Consider the following 23,464-nt stretch of genomic DNA (forward strand, 5'->3'; position numbering starts at 1 on the left):
CCAGCCCTTAGGAAGCTGTACAACTTCCTGCATTTTCAATGGCTGTGGTCATCCTGAGCTCGGGATCGCTGAGAAATAAGTTGGGGTATATCCTGAGCAGGGAATTCAAGTTCACGTTTCATGATTAGCAGAGAGAACCCAGGGTGACGCTTTACATCTCTCCATTGATCACACAGCGCTGCTTAATTCTAAGAATATATATAAGACACATATAAAAGACAAATCAACACTCATGGACAGGGAGTGATAAGAATATTTTTATTGTATTATTAAATACCATATCTTTTTCACTGTTACAAATTTGTAGATACTACATGAATGATGATACATAATTTATATTTTATAGTTTGCCGGTAGGATGTATTTACACATGCAGTTAGTACCAATGTCATGCTACATTTCCCTAGGAGATGCCCGTTCCAAACAAAAAGTGAGCAAAATAAGAGCAGCTTATCTACTGTAGGAAAATACTTCTGGAGGGTGGAATGTGTCCCAACCTGCACCTGCCAGTCCAGGATTAACAATGTTAGATTTAATTTAAGCTCCTGGGTCACGTTCCCTTTTAAAATAACACACATAATTTAAGCAACACATTTATATCAGAAAAGTTTTTGCCTTTTTTTCTTTCTTTCTCTCCCTTTATTCCCCCCTTTTTGTACTTAAAAAAGAACACAGATACACCAGGATCCAGAAGCCAACAATAAAGAGCCACAATCTCAAAACAGAAATGGCATTTAACAGTGATACCATTTAAAAAAGCAAAACATTAGAAAAATATGTGGAAGCTAAACATAAATTAAAGTTCAGCACAGTGATTTTTCTGGTTATCAGATATGTCATGGCATCACCTGCACAGCCGAGAAATGAGGCATTGCTTTGGGAAGAAAAAGTTAATGCTAATTACTGGAGTTGGAACTTGAAATACTAAAAGATCATTTATTTTAAGTGTTTTATTTTCATAACATAAATAATCCATACACATTCTGTGTATTAACAGATTTGCAACTTTTGCTATAACTTTACAAATGCTTAAATTTAAAAATTTACATTTGTAAAAAAAAGCATATATTTACTGAGCCATAAAGTTGCAATGGGGCACGATAAATAAAATAATGAGACCATCTGTCCAATTATATTTTGGCTCAAAGTTAATCATGAAATTAAAAGTCAACCTACACAGACATAATTATCTAGGAAGGTAAAGGGTGTAGAATCCAAGTCCACCCCCAAATACGGCAGCTTGGAGTGGGGGACCCAACTGAACCAACAACCCAAATCTAAAATATGAAGTTACAAATTATTTAAATCCAGTGTTTTCTAAAATAAACTTCACGAAGGAACATGCATGTTCTGGCAAATACGAAGGCCTGAAAGTGTAACTCTGTCCACGTGAAGGCGGCTGCTGCTGGCCACTGCTGGCGGCGCATCCTCAGGATTTATTGGCTGAGCCAGAGGAACGACGCAGCTTCATGGACATGCGGCTTTTGCTAGTTCGAGGCGACATGGGGGACGCCAGGTCAGCCCCGTCTACCTGCGCTGCTGTGGGAGTTTCACTGGGTAGAATCTCTGGGTAGGAGCCTGTGGGAAACAGCAAGAGCTTTAGTCCAAGTCACCTGGCCTCTCATCCCATAAGAAATAGCCTTCCTGCTACTGATTTGTAGCGTGGATCCCCACCCTTACTGAGGTCTTGAGAGGAAGGAGCAAGCCCAAAATGCGCTTGTTACAATGGCCTACTAATATTTTATTTAAAGTCCAGTGATCTGGTGGCTCATGTCATCATATTAGCAAGAAAGCGCCAATCATTACTTCCAGAGCCAGAACTAACCAGAGAGCTCCCCGGAAAAAGCAAAGGGAAGTGAAATCTTTGGGCCAGAAAGGACAGGGATCCAAAGCACCATTAGCATGCAGGGGAAGGCTCAGAAGCAGGTGAAAAGGACCGAGCCCTGTCTCTGGGGGACGGGCTACAACCACCAAAAGGGCCTTCGTTGCTCAAACTTGAAAATAGCACCAAATGGTTCCAAGAAGGAATTCATTACTATGAGACTATTATACATGCTGGGTATTTAAATCTGCTTTTAAGAAGGAGCAGGGTAAATTCGTGGGGGAAGGAGGAGAACAAGAATCTCATCTGAAAGTCAGTCAAAAAGACAAAGTGACCCCTCAAAATCTCTCAGTGTAGAAGAGCTATGCTATGCCTGTGTTTCATGAACCTAACTTTTGCAGTTACACTACTCAGTCACTGCAAGTAGGTAACCAGCAGCGTTAGCAGACATCAGCATTTAAGAGAAGCGAAACGAGTTCAAATGGGAAACTTCTTTGGGTCATCCACAAAGTAGTTCTTTACTTCTGTACTTTATTTCTATGAATTATGATTCTCTAACATACAGTAATACTACAGAACTTTGCACACTATGGGATCTCAAATATTTCTGAATAAGAAATTACATTAAGAAGTCCTTCAAAAACAAAGAAAATCTTTAAACAGAATAAGGAAAATTTTAAAATACTGTATATGTTAAGGCATTTAATCCAGATTTTCTGGGTCTTATGCACATGAAAATTTTCTTTATGTGTGTCACAAACAAACAAACACACATCACACAGGTTGCAGACAAACTTACACATCTCCTTACTCTGCTGGGAAGCTTCTGGCATATCTGTTAGCCAACGTGGCACCTCACTGACACCTGAAGCTTGGAAATAATTACACTAGCACTTCCATACAGTGAAACGTCTGTGCCTACACTGAGGTTATCAATATTTCTAAGGAAACACAAAGCTGTTGAATAAGGGGTACAGATCCTATTGAGACTCACAGGAAATTAAGAATGGATCTCAGTAGAACAAAGTGTTTTTAAGGCCAAATATAACTATACTTAAGAGCAAACATACATTGTCCAGGAAAAAATATTTTATCACTACTCATAATCCAGGTCAATTGCCCTCCTTTTCAAAGTAACTTCCCCAACATTCTTTCTTTTCATAATTGAAATGAGGTTGGCCTTCAAAATACAAGGAAGGATGTTTCTGTTCACCTTTACTCTTCCTGAAGATCTGAATTGGTTCATACTGGACTGAGACTGGGAAACCCAGAGGAAAATATGAATCCATGGCCCTTTTAGGGAAACGCTGCAGATGGCTGGCAGGAGAAAGGTGAGAGCAGCAGCTCATGCTTCTCTGGTAATGCATGGTGTTCCCGGCCAACCATGAGGGGCCTTCCCATGGCTGTTTACCTTGAGATGGCCAATGTTTTCTAGCGGAGGTTTGGGGAGGAAGAGAACTATCACTGCATTTCTTTCTTTGTTGTGAATGAAGAAATGAAGAAGCGAGCAGAAGTGAGAAAACAAAGAGAAAGACAGATAACAGACATGAGAGACACAGCGCAGAACCTTACAGGTGTTAACCGAAGAGCGGAGAAGAGAGTCATCAGGTTTTACTATGAAATACAATTGGGCATGCGATGCGTTAGGATGATGATGCTTCACAATGCCAATGCTTTGTAAATTCAAATGCTATACTTACCAACTAATAAAACAAGTTCAAATAGGAAAAAGAAAAGAAAAGAAAAGTCTATGAGAGATTCTGTACACATGTCCCTTTTAAAGTGTTTATTGTACTGTGGCAGGTCACGTTATCCTAATCACACAGTCAAAATCTCTAGAGCTGTACTGTCCAACAAGGTAGCCATAGCCACAATAAAATTAATTAATATTAAAACTAAGTAAAAATAAAAATTTGGCTTCTTGGTGCACTAGCCACATTTCAAGTGTTCAGTAGCCACGTGCGGCTAGGGGCAGCCATACTGGACAGTGCAGACGTGGGATATTCCCATCATCAGAGAAAATTTTATTGGAGAACACTGCTTTAGACTATGCCAAATTCAAAGAGTACTTTCCTCAAAAACAGCAATTCCTCCATGTCTCCCTTACTGCCTTCAAGGTCAAATCGCCTTTCAGTCAGCTGAGAGTCAAACCAGGCTTTTTGGTGTGTGTGGTACACGGCTCTCAACACCTCCTCACATTTTAGCAGATGGTATTTGTGGTATATACTCAGCATACACAAACTCTGTATAAATAATTTACAGTGGGTAGATCTCAACTTTAGAAGTAAAGAATACAGTGATACCTTTACTTCATTTCACATCCTATTCTGCCTAAGTATTCACCTGAATCATAAAGAATGTTGATTTATTTATTTCTATTAATATATCTTTAAGTATAAAGTTTAAAAAGTATCTGTGGGCTTCTATGTTTGTGCATACTGTATCTGTTACTAACATTCTTATGGTACTCACACAGACTGTGTCTATTATCTTGATGGTATAATAAATTGATTCATATATTGTGCACTGATTACAATGAATTATTATTACAAATAATATGATGAATACGACTTTGGGGATCTATACAGATTATAAAAGGGAACTCAATGGATTGGTATTTATTGTGGCTTTTTTTTGTATTGCTTGCTGACAGGTATGACCAGTTTAAAACTGCTAAAGTTATTGGGTTATAAATATAACCTTTAAAAATATTGTGACTTTGAAAGCAATTCCAATTAATACTGAACTAAGAGGAAATGTGATGTGTTAGAAAAAGCTTGGGCATAGCTAAAACAGACCTAGGTTAAATGTCAAGTCTGTCATGCTGCTAGCTGTTGGATCTTGGGCAAAGTGACCTGAGATATTTTGTTTTCGTTTTTTTTTTTGCTGAGGAAGATTTGCTCTGAGCTAACATCTGTTGTCAATCTTCCATTTCTTTTCCCTTTTATGTGAGCTGCTGCTACAGTATGGCTGCTAACAGATGAGTGGTGTATATCCACGCCTGGGAACTGAACCTGGGCTGCCGAAGCAGAGCACACCAAACTTAACCAGTGGCCACTGTGGCTGGCCTGACAGTTTTCTTTTTTATAAAACAAAGACAGTACTAGTTATTTCGCAAAGTTGTGGTGGATGAATGACTACATATTCAATGACCCTGGCATGCACAGCAGGTACACTGTAAGTGCAGCTTTATAATAAAGCTACTAAACAGATAAGAGTAAAATTTAACAGACTTTGAATCAGAACAGATGAAAATTAGAAGAGATTGAAATTGGAAACATTTTTGGAGAAAACGACCACTTCTCCCATGCCAACCTTAAAACTATTAAAAAAAATTAGAAAAAAATTTTTTCAATAGGTGGAAAAGTAGAGCCTTCAAACTAAAAGCACTTAACAATTTCTAATTTGTATGTCAGGTTTTTGGACAATGTCTTTGTCGCCTCTCTCTTTCAACAGTAAGAAGGGTTGAAAATACTTAGACTAAATGTTAATTACAATAGACAAGATCACAGACTCTGAAGTCAGACTTGTGCTTTACCAAGCACCAGGAGACTCTGGGTATCTGGGTGGGGCTTTTTTTTTTAATCTCACAGAACTGCTGCGAAGGTTAAATGAGAGAATGCATGGAGAGTACTTAGCAGAGTGCCTGGCACTCAGTAATTGCTCAATTATTATTTTATTATTTTCATTACAAAAAGTTTACATCTGAATGAATGTTTGATGTGGAAACTGAACCTCGTAATTATTGCCACAAAAGGTTAATGGACTTTATTTAAGATTGATACTTTATTTAAGATTTTGCCTCTTGGTCAACAACATATGAGCCAAATTTCCAAGTTCAAAATACTGAAAACAGAATACTACATTTGGCTGTTTATAATTTCAGGCTAACCTAGTAATAAATAAATAGGATTAGGAAGCTGTTTTTAAAAACAGTAAACCAAGTTCCAGCTTATGTTCCATGTTGAAGGAAACTGGTTTTCCTGTTGGCCCTTACCAATAATCTTTAGGAGATATATAAAATAACTGTCTTCCGAGGAGCTGAAATATTTCCTTTCAGATTATTTCAGAGCCTGGGAAGACGAGGAGAGTTTAAAATAACTTTTAAAGAGGGACATCGAACTAAAAAGGTTACATAAGCAATAGCTAAATTTTGATGATTCATCCCATTCAAAGATTCAGACATGGATCTGACCATCGTCATGCTATTCCACGTACATGTGGCAATACAGAGTTTGTGAATTAACAGCAAACTGAGGTTAGAATGAAGGAAGATTAGACGCAACTCTAGGTCTTCACAATCACTCCACCTAGATTCTCTCTTATTTTGATGGCATAGAAATATCTGAATCTCATTACTAATTTTAATAATATTGATTTCAATAGAAACTTACATGTTTTCTAAAGGCAGTAATACAAAGTGGTATGCATAGCTGTAAGCATATTTATGTGTATGTGTGTAGATATATATGCATACGTAGAGAGGGAGGCAAACACCAATCAACCCTTTAATTTTTAAAGTACTAAAATGTCTAACTTAATTGTAGAAAAACAATCCACAGGGCGAGGTAGATACTAGCTCAATTAAAAGAAGAGAGTATTAGAGGTGATTCCAGACATATGACACAATAGGCATTCAAAAATATTTATTGCTGATGATAGCTTTTAAAAGACATAATACTGGAATATGGGTGTATTTTTCATGTTGAAATTGAGAAAGAATTTAATTAATATTTACTGTGCACTTGCAGCAAAACAGGATCCTGTTTCTTGTTATTGGCATCTATAATTTCTTCTATTAAAAAAGATAACTTGAAAAGACAACGTAACGTTCGGGAAAATATCTAGATTTTGAACTAATAATGTAATCTGGCCAAGAAGAGGAGTAACTTCATTTTAAAATTCAGAGTCAGAGGAGAGGTGTTCACAAATATAAAAAAGTTAAAGAAGAAGGTCACTGTAAAACTTTTGATATTTTCCACACACATGCCTGACAAAGATAAAGGGACTTTTTTCCTGTAATTTTTTTTTTAAATAAAGGAAAAGAAAAATCTAATAATGTTTTAATATAGTTATGGCAGATCAACAAAGTGTGACATCACGATATCTCCCTCAATGACCTTAGGGATAAAATTAATTCCCCTTAAGTATCAGTTTACTGCCACAGACAGAGTCCACTTTGAGAAATTACAGTCATGAAATTTATGGATCAACTATGATATACCAAAAGTGTTCTTCATATGTATTTAAATAATACTAAAAATTATCTAGAAAAATCCTGTTTGAATTTCAATGTCATCACAGGTGGTACATTACTGTTAACCAGGATGTAGGTTTTAGATAATCTTGAACCAAGTTAAGTAAACTTAAAAAACAGTATTCTTCCACACTATTCTACCAAATAGAATTATATTATAGGATTGGTTAGAAAAAAATGGATTATATGCTTTATATGATTATCATACTGATATTTCTTTAAAACTTAATTTCAAATTATTGCATTAGTATTGATGAGTATTATTTTATATACGTGGGGTATGCATAGGATATCTAAAGCGAATTCTCAATTGCAATTATGAATGCATTTCCTCAATGTGGTAAATAAATTTTATCATTACATTAAAGAGTAAAAAACTTCACAATATAATGTAATTTTTGCCAGCCACGAGTCAGGTCCGTATTGCTATTATGTGGCTTATTTCATGTTTTCTCTCTTTCACTGATTTACAGCTTTAAAGGGAGTTCTATATATATGGGGTGGTTTATAACAGGAAAATAAAAATTTGGACAATTGGAAGAAAAAATAAAACAATAATTCTTCAGATATCATATTGTTTTTGCTACTGTAGAAGAGTAAATATTTCATTTTTATATTATTGTGTTTAATTGAGAACCACTCTGATAAAAGTTTCTATCTTTTATAACTATTAAAGCCTATAAAAAACCATATAAAAATGTATTCAGTAATACCAGAACAAGTTATTTACAGGTAACAACATCCTTTTGAAAGTTACAGTGCATGTTTCTAATGATTCCTAAAGGCAAAGACAATTTTTTAAAATGAACTGAAAAGAACTTGTAGCACAGTATTATGTTTATGTTAAAATTCACATTTTCATTACTATTTAGAAAACCTAAGTTTCATGTTAAAAAAGGTATAGAATAAATAAAATAGTAAAACAGATTAAAAAATGAAGCCAATAGAGCCTTGACTTGGTTACTGTATCATCCTTTACTCACATCTCAGAAAGTGAGATGACTACTTACTTCCCATATTACACATCTGGCCAAATGTGCAAGATAATACGCAAAATATGAGAAAACCATTAAGAAGAGGAGCATGAAGGACTCCAGCTGGTAAATAACTATAACACGAAAACTGACAGCTTTTATATATTTAAGGGGAAAAGTTAGTCTGAATGTGGTCCTATTATCAATGCTTTTCAGTTGTGAAATTTATGGCTTGACTATATGATACACAAGTGTTATCCATATGTATTTTAATAATGTAGTCTGATATTTTATCAGATACTCTCTATTAAAAATGAAATTTCCAGTTATACTTAACTAGTTTTTATTTTGTTGATCATTAATTTACTTTTAAATCTTTCACTATCTTTCTTAAGGCCAAACTGAGTAATTTTAGATAGTGTCAATCCACTGAAGCCAATCTTAGACTTTTTAATCTCTCTTTCAAAAGATTCGACCAAATCTAATAAAATTTTCTCTTTCCTATTCCTAGGTCTTTTAACTGAAAGGGTTCTAACTTTTTTGGTAAAATTCTTTTTATAATGGCTAATTAAATGGTGACAGAAATGGAAGCTTTAATGTCACTGACTAAATCTCAATTGAGAATTACAGTAATTTTTTTTTCCAAATAAATTAGGCCAGAAAGGGAGTATTGTGCCTTTTAAACTTGTTTAATATAAAGAATACTTATATAACATGAGAATTTAAGGCTTATTATGATGAACTTCAAGTATATTGTATTCTCTTTTCCTGCTTCCCTTGAACACCATTAAAATAGTCATCTTTGTATTTCAGGTGCCTCGTACAGTGCAAGGCACACAACAGAATAACTATTTGATGAGTTCAGATATTCAATAACAATGCAACAGATTACAAAATACAAAGACACACCATTTCAGTTCAGTAGCACTACTTTTTCATGCTGAGAAACAAAAAAGGTCAATACAGGAACAAGGTGTAACTAATTCCAACCAAGGGTTCTATTATTAGTTATTTTTATCCCAGAACCAGTGTTAGTGTTTCATGCAGACCTGGGTTAGTAAGTATAATTCTGGAAGAAATTTAGTGACAATTTCTGAAATGTTTAGTATGAACCAGGGCGGTGTTAATTAAGTTTGCTTATTGTTTGAGTTACAAGCTTAGTGCTTGCTAATTTTTAAAAAAGGAAATGGGGAAAGAACAAAGGGTGTTTTGGTTGACACTTTGTCTTACCTTCAGATAAAGAGAACTGATATTTAATGATCTAAAGAGGGAAAATAAAATAAATGAAACAATCATAAGGAGTGCAAAGTATTACAGAATAGGAAGGCCATGAGTCATTTATTTTCTTACTGATTTCTTCAAAATTAGTTAATTGTGAAAATGCAGTACCCTCTTATAATCTTTAAATATTAAAAATTAATTTACTGTATTAAGTACTTCTAAATCTGGACAAGTTATTTTAAATTTAATTGTAAAATCAGAGATGATAAGGCAATATTCTTGGCCACAAGATTTGATCCTCTAAAGTTGAGAGAGTGCACGCTCAACTTGTGTTTCTTTTGCAGATACTTCAGTAATAATTCCATCAAACACAACAGTCACTGCCCATTAGCTCAGAAAAAATGTGGTGCATGTACTTTTATGAAGATTGTTGACTTTTAAAGGAACTGCATTTAGGTAAAAGAAAGTATAAATCAAATTTACAGGCCAAATTTAAATATTAAATGATGATGAAAAATTTTACATTTCAATGACTGGAATTTTATTCAAGCAAGTTTTCCATTATTTTAAAAGTTTTTAGTACAAAAGGGTATTGCATTTCAAGTTCCAATAATGACAAGTAACTAATACTTGCTTTTAATCTTACCGGCATCAGATGGTAAATGATGGTAGGGAGCCGGAGAAAAAACCTGGGCCGCAAAATCTTCAAATGTCGTTGGTTCTAAATGGTGCTGGACAATTGTTTGCAGGTATCGTGCTCTCTCCTCATAGCTGATTTCCTTCAGTTAAGGGTGAACTTAAATGTGGCTTACATTGGAAACGAAGAGATCTCATCAGAAAGGACTGCTATGATGGCTAAGCCATTACTTCTTAATAAACATAACTATTCACTAACTATTCTTGTAAATCATTAAAAGTTTGGCTTTTTAAAGAGTAAAAATACAGTTTTTAACATAAGTTTACTCTTCAGGATATCATTATAAATGGCAGCTTAACAGGGAGACATTTATTAGAAAATAATTAAAACTAAATTGTAGGAAGAAAGAAAGGTAATAGTTTACTTGAGAAAGGATTCAACTGCTATCAGGTCAGCCTAGGCTCATCTTACCTTGTTAATCAGCTTCGATCTGCAGATTTACTTTGAAAAGCCACACAATTATAATGCTGTTTAAAATGCTATGTCTGAAATTCTATAGTTTTCATTTGTATGGATTTATTGTGAAAAATTCCTGCATATCTTCTTCTTTTTCTAAAATCCCTGCATTTACCCAACAATTGTTCTCATTTTGAATGGAAGACTACTGTTGCTGTAATCCTTGAATAACTCCATGCGGTTAAGATAAATACATAGTTGGATCCGTATGTCAGGAAAAAATACCTAGTCAATTACAACACTGAAACAAGCAGGAATATTTGCAAAGAGTCCACAGGACTCCTAAACACTGTCTAACAAAGCATCTACAGGGCACTGACACTGACAGAAAAATACTGTACTTCCCTTTCACCACATTTTCTTCTCTGATATTATTGACAAGCAACCAGTCCCTTGAAGTGTTGTTGCTTTTGAACAACCCACTCCAGGCTTCCTGTTTCAGCAGGCCTGATTGTGCTGTTAGCACAGAGAGGGCGAGAAAGAGAGAGAATATTTCTGTTGTTCACGAAAGCAACTATGGAAATGGCTGTCAAAATGTAGAGCAGCAGGCAGCAACATACAATTATCAGGAAAAACTCACATGCTGACTTCATGTCGTATAGTTCCTGAACTGAGAAATCAGTTAACCTTTCTTCTACAACTTTTGAAATTTTCCTGCTGTACTCAACATGCTATGTTGATAGGCTTTACATAAGATATTTAAATAAGTATAAAGGATAATAAAATTTGCCCATTTGTTCTTCTTTCTTCACTGAATTTTTTCCAAAACCCACTTCAATATTTTCTCCTCAAAATTCCTTATTCTTTTAAAATTGCAATTCAACTATTGTTCTACAATTCTAGAAAGTGTAGACCAAGTCTACAACTAAGACCAAGAAAAATAATTTGAGAGGAATATAATTTAAAATGATATCCAATGGGAGATACAGCCAGTTACACTTACAAAAGGTTATTGATTAAGAGGAAAAGAGGTAAAGGTAAGACTATATTCATTAGGTGCTTAACTTAGACTGTGATGTCTTCTGCCCTCTAAACGGCTTGAGCACTCTATTCTTGTATGACAGTTTATTTTATGCATCAAATATTGAAATAATCTGAACTCCAATCCTTGCAGTCCATTATTTTCAATTCTTTATGCTGGGGTTGAACTTCAAAAGAATTTCCCTTCTGAAATGGGTAGCAACAGGACAAGATGCTACATTAAAATGATCAGTGTAAGGATTTTACGGAAGGATCATACAGACATTTTTGAGTGTTAACACAGAAAGTAATATAGAACACTTTTTAAAAAGGGTATATGGTTATAAGTGGAAGAGGATGAAACTGATGGTTCAATCTAAATAATACCACATATCTCACAACTTGTTGGAAAGTACTTTTTTCATTGGGGGAGATTCACAGCTGCCGAATTTTCTGCAGTTAATAGAGTCCTTTGATTCACAGCAGTGCCCCTTGTACAAAAAATACTGGCCTTTGTGTATTACCAGAAACTAATTTTCTATTTGGCTGAAAAGGGAAAAATGGGGTTATTGCTTCTCCCTCCTACAGAGCTTTTCATTATGCCTGATGCACTCAACTTCTAAGCTCTTCTGAGAAAAAAAATAACTGAAGAGGCAAGAGGTAGAAAAATGAGCTTGTTAGCACATTAGAAGTGAAGTATCTTGGTGGGCCCTAGAAATTCCCAGTGGTGTGTTAACTTATCACTCTATGCATGCTGGCACTGATAGTCTCCCAATTGATCACTCTCTTTTCGCACCAAAGGTGCTGCCAGGAAGCAAAGGCTGAAGGCCCACAGGAGAACAGTCTGCTATCAAAACAAGCTGTTTTTAAAAGTCTGCTTGAATGGGTAAAACGCTTCATGAAAAGGAGGGTGGAGACACCTACCTGCTTTTAAAATGCTCTACTTTCAGAGGGCCTATAAATGAAATATTTTACTTTATCTTATTAGAGATAGAGTTTACACAAAAATTAGGCAGAAAGAAAGCAAATGTTAATATTTCTAAAGCAGGGAGGATATAGTAAAATTTATTAAAGCAAGAAATGACTATCTAGATAAAATACATTTTGGGATGTAATTCTATTTCACTATAAAAGAAGGAGATTTATAAAACTCTGAAGAAACTCTAATATAAAGCTATACAAACTAAAATTATCCAGATACAATATACTCATTTTGTGTAAAAACAGATGATGTATTTAACAAAATTATTAAAAAACTTCATGATGCTTTCTAAAACAATTTTTAGAAGTTCAAACATAGGTGGCAAAGTGAAGGAGAACAATCATGAATGGTTGACTTTAAATGCAAAACTGTACCGCTTATCACAAATTAGGCAGGCTAATGGCTGACGGTTCCTTTTTGGAGGGTTATCTTCAGTAAACACTGTTAGCTTAGAAAAGAATTATAGTTGACAGTAACTCACCTTCTAAATGCTAAATATTCTTTATAATTTTCCAGATTTGATGTAGCCTTATAAACAAATCAAAATGAGCCAACTCAATCTACAGTACTTGAATCTTTTCCTCTTTTAACTCTGGAAAATATATATTAAGGAGATATAATGAACTCTACTTAAACCATAGTCCTGAGTCCACAAACAAGGTGCTTTTTGTGACTGAGCTGATTCTAAAGTTCCAAACAGTGTTGTTAGCATCTGCAACCGTCACCTGAATCCAGGGCAGTTAATTCCTGTATCTCCTTATAATAGGTTAGACCCTTATTCCTCAAAAGGCAGCTCTCTAGGGAAGAGTTATTAGTACCTATAAATTGAGTGGCATACACAAACTTGATGGCTAGCAACAACAGGATAGCTCAAGCTATATTCCTACTCTGAGTATATGTTATCACTGGCATTGAAATTAAAAAACTGAAACGAGATGATAAAAAAAGTAATGGAAAACTAAAAAATTCAGAACAAAATTTAAAGTACAAGTTGAATTAAGAAGGCTTTTGTTGTAAATTTAAAACAACCCCAGCCAAAGCTAGCTAATAAAAAGCCGTTTGATGGGGGAGACTTTCAGCTGGTAGGGATCTTTAATACAGAACTAGCCAATCAAAAGAAATAACACACAGGTGCTGCAATCACAGCACTGTAATGATCCACTAATCCTCCTTCCTTCTACTTTCTGCAAAGGCAGAAAAGGAGGGAAGGACTATTACTATTCTAAAAATAAAAAAGGGAACTAAACATTTTCTATAGTACAGTTTAAACCTAATTTGTACTTCATTAATATTAAGTTAATATTATTCATTTTAAGCAACTACTTTTGATTTTAAACTTACATATGAAATTATTTATGGTCCTCTGCCACTGTGTCAAGACCAGCTGTCAAGAAACTGGGGTTCAATTTCGGCCGGTCCTGGAAAGAGATGCTTGAATTCTCTGTGCTGCAGTTTATCTATATGTTAAATGGGGACACCACCACCTGCTCCTATTTATGTCATAGGGATGTTTAAGATAAAGGATATAAATAGTCAATAACCCAAAAGTCCCCCTACATCTGTGCTGAAAATGGTTTATTTTGACCTTTGGCTCAAGTCTTCGTAAACAGCAGGTGCTTTCTCCTTGAGGACAATTTTCCATGTCAGTTTAAGAAATATACCTGTATTCATGTGCAAGAACTCTTTGATAATACTTCTTGCTTGTGGTATGTACAGAGGGACTTTTGACTTATTCTGATGAGAGGAAACTGATTTCTCATGAGAAAAAGAGACAATACGAAGAAAAGATACTGCAGAAGGTTAATTACTACCACGGCTTTCAATTTTACTAATGTATAGGGAGACTAGACAAAAGGGAGATTTGCTTTTAAAGAAGCAACAACCCTTCATTCTCCACAATATTAATATAATGTACTTTTGAACTGCTTTTACTGTCACAAAAGGCAAAACTTTCAGTTTTGTGATCACTAATTCCATGGCATGCCCAGCAGGTTGTATAAACGTTTAGTTCAAATGTGATTCGTGACAAGTCTCAAAGAAACGGAAATGTGTGTGTATATATACATGTGTGTATATATGTAGGTTGTACATAGCAAGAATGAATAAAAAGCATAACTTTTCACAAAAAAGAGCTATGAAAATTTTAATTATAAGCAGACATCAAAGACACACCACTGCTTAGTTTCTTTTTAAATTCAGGTTCAATGTTTTCTTTCCTAAACAAGAAAAGAAAAAACTATTGCTCCTTTTTAAGTAAAGGCAAAGTATGAAGTGGGTATATCTGTGCTCAATGTCATAGCCTCAGGGGCTTAAGGCCCATTCCGAAATTCCTAATTTAGTAAGCACTTGCCTACACTCATATATTTCTGTGGCTTCTTTGCAGTTTTAGCACTTAGGAATCTCAGCTCCCTTCTCTGTATAGAAGATTCCAAGAACAGTAATTGCAGGAAAAGGGAGAGTATTGCCTACTGACTTAAAATTTTTGGAGAGTACTGCTTACAATATTCACGAAGTTTGTAAGATGGTTGGTAGCTTGAAATTGGCTATAGTGGGAGTTTTCACAACACAGAACTCCACGAACACCACAAACTGGGGCCTCGCCTGCTCTCGAGAGCCAGTTGTTAAACAACGTGTGCTTCTTTCCTCGTGCTTGTTCTCCTAACCAACTAGTGAGGAGACGATGCCATGGGGCAGAGGTCGTGTCTTTTTGTCTTGTATCTCCGGCACCTAACACAGTAGTACTCAATGACTGTTTACAAATTACAGATGGAATGAATACAGCTGGTTTGACAGTCGATTAGGAGATGCTATACAGACAGCCCCCTTCCCCGAATCCCAACCTGGCTCCCCAGGGGCAAACCTCTCTGGGGCAAGTATAGTTGGGACATTCTTAGGATTGTATATAGAGAGTATGAGTCTTACTTGTGACAAAGAGTTGGTTTCACCCCTACCCTTGATATTGCTGACCTTTGGAAGAAGAAGTGAACAAAGCACAGTGTATACATAGATAAGGTGTAACATTAAGTGAAAAGAAAACTGGTAGTAAATTCTCAAAAAAATTATAATTGTTTAAAGAAGAAATTCTACAAATGTTCAAAGTAACTACAACTCACTACAATTTAGCATTAAAAAAACATTTTGCCCCATTGGTTGTGATAATTTTTTTTTTAATTTAAAGAAAGTAAAAAATTTTTCATAAATTCTACAATGGTTTGAGATAATGAATTTCGTTAAACTAATTCTTTTCATTTAAAAGGCCATCTATAGAGAATGGAGAAAAGGAAGAAACTTTGAGAAAAATCTCTATGGATAAATTTCAAAACCATTTTAGACAGATTTTCAAAAGTGCTCTGTATGCCTTAAGAATAGAGGTGATAATACCCTTGAAATACAAGGGTTGGGAGCTTAAATATTTAGGTTTTTAAAGAGGCCACCTTGAGAGGGTTTAATCCCTAGGCATCATTTATTGAGATAATTCTTAGGGCAGCAGGAACTAGAGGAAGGATACAACAATGATTTACCAACATTACTTCCTGGAAACTTAGCAAAAGCAGCAAAATGTTTCTTCAGCAAGAAGTCTTGCCTTGATGGAGAGCACAAAAAGATATTTGCCTGGAAGAACAAAGCTGCTGATTGGTAGAGCTGGGACTAGAACCGTGGTCATTTAACAGTCCAGTGCTCTTTCTGCATCCAATCTCAATGATCTGGGTTTTGTATGTAAGAAGCATTTTAATTGGGTCAGGCTGGCCAACACAATAAATGTTAGCTTAAATACTAAGACCGGCAATTTTTGAAAAATGTTTGTTTCTATACTAGGATATCATATGTAGTACAGTCATGCACTGCTTAACAACGGGGATATGTTCTGAGAAATGCATCGTTAGGTGATTTTGTTGTTGTGCAAACATCATAGAGTGTACTTACACGAATCCAGACGGTATAGGCTATGAGACACCTAGGCTTTATGGTACTAATCTTAAGGGACCACTGCCATATATGTAGTCTGTCATTGACCGTAACGTCATTTGGCAGCATGTGACTGTAGAGTAAAAATCCTTGGCATGCTCTTAAAATAAAAACGAGAAAATAAATCACATTTGGCTTTTTAGTTCTAAAAGGCCCTGAAATATCTTCAAACAGTCTGAGGCAATATCATTACACAGGGTCTTGAAAAAATAATGAAAAATAAGAATTTTATTGAGATATATGATGTGAGTAGATATATTTTCCAAGTACATCTCAAAGATCTCATGGCTATTATTATCAGTAATAAAGTGGCATATTTTCCTGAAATATATAGGGCAATTAAATATCTCATGGGCTAATAGGCACTGCTTATTTATAAGACGGAAGTAAACTATATTGCTTACCTTATAAAGCAAGATCTGGTAAATTAATACTCCATTCCTTTCCTACAGTAGCTAATTTCTTCAAGAAACACGTAGTCTAGTTCATATGCAGTAAAAATAAGATTCCCCTAAATAAGTAGTATGAATCTTGGTATTAATATTATTTATTTGTACTATGTTAACAGAAATTCTTCTCCAAGTCTGCAGCGGGTTATGTCAAACTATTGTGTATGATTTTTATGATGCCTTATACTAACGAAATTCTTTAGTAGGTGATACTATCTACACTATGAAAGAAAAGCTGTGATTTGTCAGAGTAGACAAAGCTGGGCTTTAATCCACCCTTTTAACCATACTGCCAAGTCTATATTGTTTTCACTGCGTCTCAATTAGGAGACAGGCAGGACACCTGGTACTTCTTTATCTAAGTCCCATGGGCTGCCAGATGACTCAAAATCCATAACAGGTGCTAAGGCAGTGTGAGGATAGTCCTATTATTGAAAGCTGGAGTTGAATAAAATTTGGACCATATGTAATTGCTCATAAATCAGTCAATTACTAGATGAAAACATTAAATAAAAAGTTGATAAGCCCAATTCTACCAAAGCACATGTAAATATATTTAAAAAGATTAACCTTAAATAAATAGGATTAAAAACTTAAACCCTACCTAAAGGTTCTGAAAATCCTTCCTAATTTAATAATCCAATAATCACTGGTGGTTTCTAAAAAGCACTAACATGATTATTAAATATGTATATCTTATTCCACTTTCATAAAAGTTGTATAAAGCAAAACATTTAAAGGAAAAACTAAGTTATCTGAATTTCAAATTTAATGAAATTAACATTTTGGACTCTCATTCTTGATAAGATCTACTTGCAAGTATCATCATTAATAATGAGACTTCTATAGTCAATAGAGAACTGCTTCAGAATCACTAGCATTAGAGTAAGAATTTAAAAAACATTGGGGGAAAACTGGAAACAATCACTTTGTGTTACTCCTTTCAGGAATAAAAATTTCAGTACATTAAAGCTGAGGAAGTAAATGCATGTGTTTGAACTAAACACTAAACTTGAGTTCTGTCAGAAGATTGAAAAAGGAAAAAAATAACTAAATAAGTGAAATTTTACAGTGTACAATTACTTAAGTGTTATCTGTACCTAAATGTGCACTAACTTAATTAAGATTTTGTTTAAATGCTGTAATTATCAGGAGTACGAAAAAACGTGATTTATGATCATGGTAAGTAGTTACAAAGTGCAGCAAACTGTCATTTAAGACAGTGTCATAGAATCTATGATAAACAATATATTGGCTGAAACTAATGCACAATATGCCCCCAGGGAGTGAGAGGCTTAGAGACTGGACCGTAACATGAAAATCTACCCATTAATCTTGACTTAAATATAATCTATCCTGCAGTAAAAGGAAGAATGGGCATTCAATGAATTACTGTTTTTGAAATATTGCCTGGGAGCCCATTTACTAAAATCATTTATGGGGACACGAGGAGATGGAATACTAGCAAATTTCAGAGACTGTGACTAATTTTACAAAACATGCATTTGATTTTCCCCCAATTTAGCAAGAGCATCCCACTTAAAAAAATTATAGATTAAAAAAGTTTTCTTAAAATCTCTCTCCCTAATCCTTTGAAAAGACATGTTGCATAAATTACAATATTGCATTTAGTCAACTTAAGTTCAGCTGAAAAAAAAATCATCTATGGACATACACTGTGGGGTCAGGATCCTGGGGGCTGAAATAAGCTTTATTTTAATTTTTTTAAGATTGCAGATCATTGTTTCTTTGCATCAGAACCACCAACTGCTTGATTAGATTGACAAGAAGAAAATGGACGGGCCAAGAATAGTGTTTATACAAATATCATGGCATACAATGCTTCATAAAGAAGGAAACAACCCTCACATTTTTAAAGATATCCCAAATAGAATGCACTGAGAGGGAACCATGAGGGACTGAAACAGTTATCAGCCACTCTTTTAAAAGATAAATCCATATTTAACCTTAAGATTTGCTGCCTGGTTTCTCTTTAGTGGATTCTTTCAGCACTTGTAATTGTTATGCATAAAATTAATTTACATTTCTATATTAATATGGCTTATATGTATTAAGATGATATTTGGGAATTCTAAAAAGCACAGTGTAAAGAAAATTAAGCCAAACTTGTCTTTAACCATGTCTGTTATATGAATTGTGGTGGTTTTAATCCACTTTCCTTTATTTTAAATTTCTATAAAGATTTAAAAGTACATTATATTCATCTAAACATAAAGCAAAACTGACTTTTGCTCTGCTATAATCTGGTGGGCTAAAAATTGATAATGGCACGTTAACATGGAATTACTACAGGTGGTTGCTTAAATAATTTGCTTTTTCTGATAGTAGGTATGTGCTAAATAGAAGTCAACACTCCCATCAAGAAAGTAGAAACATCAGTTCTACAACAGCTATTTTTGCTTCTTCTCTTTTCTGAACAGCAATTAGTAAAGCAACCCCTTCCCCTCCTCCCTAGTGCTGTCAAGCTGTTCAGAGCAGTCTGCAACTCGACAATGGTACCATTGTGAATGCTCTCTGGGCTTCCTTCCCACAGAGAGTTAAATGGGCAGTTCCTGCTGCCCATGATTGGTGTCCAGTGAAATAATACTCAAGAGCCAGGTTTTATCAGCTTCACGCCAAAGAAGTGAAGCCAGGGAACCCAAGCCTTCATATCATACTGGACCATATGCCAACCCTGATGGCCCTAAAGGTTTATCACTAAGAATCAGGATCCATCATGTCCCTTGTGAAATTTCACTCACATACCTTATGTGAAATGCAAAGCTTCACTAAAACCGAACCTTCTTTACAATTGGCATGAACAGATGGACGGTAACAGTGGTTTGGCAAGCAAAAGTTAAGATTTAAATAGGCTGTATTCTAGTGTTTGAGAGGAAAAGCGGCTAGAAGAAAATGGGGAGATTTCTGACCCATAGTTTAATTTTAATTCCATTATTGAGTTATTAAAAATTCAACTGCAAAAGCCCTCATGTTTAGTAAAAGGAAAAGAATGGATTAAAAGCACTGCAATTCCTCTGTCAAACAAGGTTCAAGACTGATTTCAGCTTTACATCCTCATTCTCTGCTCTCTGAAATCCCCCATAGCCTCCGAATCCACTGCTGTTTTTCTATTTAAACAAAGACTAGAATGAAACTTGCACATTATGTAGCATATAGTGAAAAATAACGTGAGCATACCAGTGTGCCCTCAATCACTATTACCAACAACATAACGGTTTAATAGAGAAAAAGAGAAATCCCTGTTCGAGCACAGATGAGAAGTTAATAAGGATGGAAGTGGAGAACTTCAGTTTTGTTGTTTTTACAGAACAGCCCGCCTATCACCTGACAGAGTTCTCTTTTTCTTCTGGTGCACTGTGATATGACTCAACTGTCTAGATTGGCATATGTGGACTGTGCTGTCACACTGGATTTGACAAAACAGATAAGATCGTTCTAGTGCTTTCTTTTCCTTTGCTATTTTTGCTGTGAAGCCAAAGTACTATCAGAATAGGATAAAAATACTTCATTTATCAGTAACGTGTTAAAGTATAATAGTGTGCAAAAGCACAATAATGTATAAAAGTACTTTACAGGAAAAGTGTAAAGAAGGATTGTTATGCAAGAATGAAGTCTATTATGAAACTTAAGAATTAGGAAAGTCTCAAATGCTCTTTATTAAATGGCAAATATGTATAAATATTATCAAACATTTAGAGACGTTCTTAGTCTCATTAAGAAAAATAACACCAGCTAACACTGTTATCACCCTGGCAATTACTGCATAACATTATTAAATACAGACTTTATTTAAATATTAGTATAACAGACGGACTGATTTCAGAAAGGCTTTACTAGAAAAGGAAAACAATACATTTAAGCTGTGTTCTGCTATTCAACAGGTAAAAAAAAGGAACTGTCACCTTAGACACTGGTTGCTATATTATTGGCAGTAACATTAGGAAACCAAGTTTATTGTTGTTTTTTCTGCTTGACTACATATATGCTGGTTTTGACCTACTTCTTGACTCTTATCGGTTACTACTCATCCCTTTGCTCTATACCACCCAGTAGTGTGCAACTCCTTGCATTTCCTGACCACATCACACTTGTATCCCTCCGTGCCCCTTTCCCACCCCTAAGGAGGTCTTTGCTGGAGTTGTGTGCCTGGTAAAGTTCCATGTCTTTGAAGTAATTAGCAGACCATGCTTCCTGGGTAAAGCCATTCCTAATTTCCTCCTCCCCACTATCCTCTCCCACTTTAACAAAATTAATCACCTTTACCATCGTACTTTGTATACGTTACTACTGCTGGACTCTTCAGAGTTCACGTCAGGCATTCATTCTCAGGGCTCTCCCTCTCTCCTGCACTAGACTGTAAGCTCCTTGAAAGCAGTGATTGTCTTTCTATCCCTAACTTTTCTCTCAGTGCCTCCTGAATAGTAGGCACAGCAGGTAGTCAATAAATATTTGGTGAATAAATGAAAGGTCTAAAATCACTTAGCGATCTTTTTCTGGGTGAAGAAATACAGCCTTTTAAAAAATACTTAGGTTTGTCATTAGTGCATTAAGTTCTTGGTAGAGAATAAAAACTTAAAATATCTCTAGAATTAATACAATGGTAATAGAAGTTGGTCATGTACTGAAGTCATTTTTGTGAGCTCCCATAGTTTAAACACAGGAAAAGTAATTATTATTGGTCCATACTAGTAAAACCTTAAAAAAGATCATCTCTAGAGAACAGTAAAAGACAATGCTATTTTCACACATACTGGTTCAACTCCACAGAATAAACTTCATTATCACAAAAAATTTATTACATATCAGAGAGATTTTTATTTATCGCTTTTACATCTCTTTGAAAGGACACAGGCAGATTTGCTAGACCAAAACTAACATTTTTATAGGTATGCAATAAAATATTCCCACAACGATTGTAAGGAAGCCTCTTAAAATACCAATAACATCATCAATAGGCCTATATTGCCATCACTCGAAAGGAATAGCTGAACCAATGAAAACTGATGCAGTAAAGAAGATATCAGAGTCACAACAGAAACGTTAAACATATCCTGGGCCCCTGTTTAAATAATTACTCTGTGTACATAAACAACTATGAGGTTTGGCAGCAAAATCCAGGCCAAGGGGACGTTTAATCACAAGCTTTTCAGTAAAAAATTCTATAGCAATGCCTAGAACAGACTTAACTGTCCCCATTGCAGAGCATATTGTTAGGTAAATAAGGATGTCTACTTGCTCTTAGAGAGCTCCCACTATACTGATTAAAATCAAAGGCATGAGGGCTGCAAGCATTTCAAAGGCCACAAACCCTGGATCACTTAGTTGGTGACACATTTTATTTAAAGAAATATCTTCTCTTCTTTAGAAGCAGAAATGAGCACAACCACAGATCTTAGAGTGTGCAACAAATAACCAATTTGTACATGCAGTTTCAGACTTTCATCAGAAAGCATGTAGAGCAAATGGCACGCACAAGACAGCGAGAGCTCCTAATGGAGTGGCCCACATAGATGGCGCAGAGCTTCAGAAAGGACAACTGAAGCTCTCGGCCTGTCTAGAATCCCACACCTGTTCCCCACTGCTCTCCTGTGGCTACCAGCTTTCTTGCCATTCAGCAGGAAGTGTGAACCGTCAGGGCTACAGCCGCGTGCTGCCTCCTTTGTGGGGTGGGGTGGGGGGGCGTGGCACACCGGGACGGACAGACGGACAACGACAGACAGACACCAAACTGTGTTCTCTCCAACCCAAGACATCTGTCACTGTCATCAAGTCACAGATGTCTTAGCTCACTTTTCTCCTTAACAGATTCCCCTCCCCCTTAGAAGTGGAGGAAAAAACCTCACTGATTATTGATCTTTGAAAATTATCTTCATTAAACTACAATGCCCTCTAATTGAAATATACTGATTAAAAGTCAAGTACTTCGTGTGTGCTATTCTGGCTTGTTCATGTACCAGGGGGAATCTCTACTGCTTCTAGGTTTCCTTTTCTTACCTATCCAGCACGCTCTTACAGTTGTAGCCTAGACTAATATAAGTCACAAATTATAACAACACAATTATAAAAAACACAAGTGAACGTATTATTAAAAGTATATTGGCAAAAGAATAGAAATTTCCTGTTAAAGAGAAAAAATGAATAGCTAAGAATCCATCCCTCCATCCATGAACCCATCTACCCTGTGCCATTATAACAAATTACTAGCCACCTATCACTGTGCTCGAAGTGAGTGAAAGCAGGATACGTAGGACTTACTAACACATGCGTGCGCACACACAGTAAGTCCTATAACAAAATGCCACCAGGCAGTGTGCTGCTCAGTGAAGGAATTTTTCTTTTTACAAAGTTATTTTATTTGGGTCATGCAGAATGAATATATCAGGTGAAAGAGAGTAGAGAAGGGCATTCCTGGGGCAAAAATACGGGCATTCAGGGATGATAAATATGGTTTAGCTGGACACGTATAGGGTGCCCTGGGTGTCACTGTGGTAGATGACAGTAAGGATGGGAGGCGGAGCTGGGGAGGAGTATTGGTATCCTTGACAGAACTACAGTGAGAAATAGGAGGTTGGGAGGGTAAGTTAACAAGAACTGCTTGCAGGTAGTCAAAGAATTTAGATAAGAATTTCAATAAACAGTCAAGAGCCATCAGTCTTTTA

General features: G+C 35.5%; 1 protein-coding gene across 8 annotated transcripts in view; it reads right to left on the reverse strand.

The window, feature by feature from the left end:
* Nucleotides 1-239: 239 nt before the first annotated feature.
* The window catches only part of RALGAPA1 (Ral GTPase activating protein catalytic subunit alpha 1), a 223,950-nt gene continuing 200,725 nt past the window's right edge, over nucleotides 240-23,464 (reverse strand). For 5 of the 8 annotated variants that reach the window (XM_044765509.2, XM_070504251.1, XM_070504253.1 and 2 more), the window contains 2 exons: nucleotides 9,921-10,045; nucleotides 240-1,578 (listed from right to left, as the gene is read on the reverse strand). In XM_044765509.2, coding sequence (XP_044621444.2) covers nucleotides 1,430-1,578; nucleotides 9,921-10,045 — 274 coding nt within the window. In that variant the 3' untranslated portion in view covers nucleotides 240-1,429. Of the gene's footprint in view, nucleotides 1,579-9,283; nucleotides 9,315-9,920; nucleotides 10,046-23,464 lie in introns of all 8 variants that reach the window. The other 3 variants (XM_070504254.1, XM_044765501.2, XR_011501562.1) reach the window with 2 other exon arrangements.

Source organism: Equus asinus, chromosome 2 (genome assembly GCF_041296235.1).
Source record: "Equus asinus isolate D_3611 breed Donkey chromosome 2, EquAss-T2T_v2, whole genome shotgun sequence".
Classification (NCBI taxonomy): domain Eukaryota; kingdom Metazoa; phylum Chordata; class Mammalia; order Perissodactyla; family Equidae; genus Equus; species Equus asinus.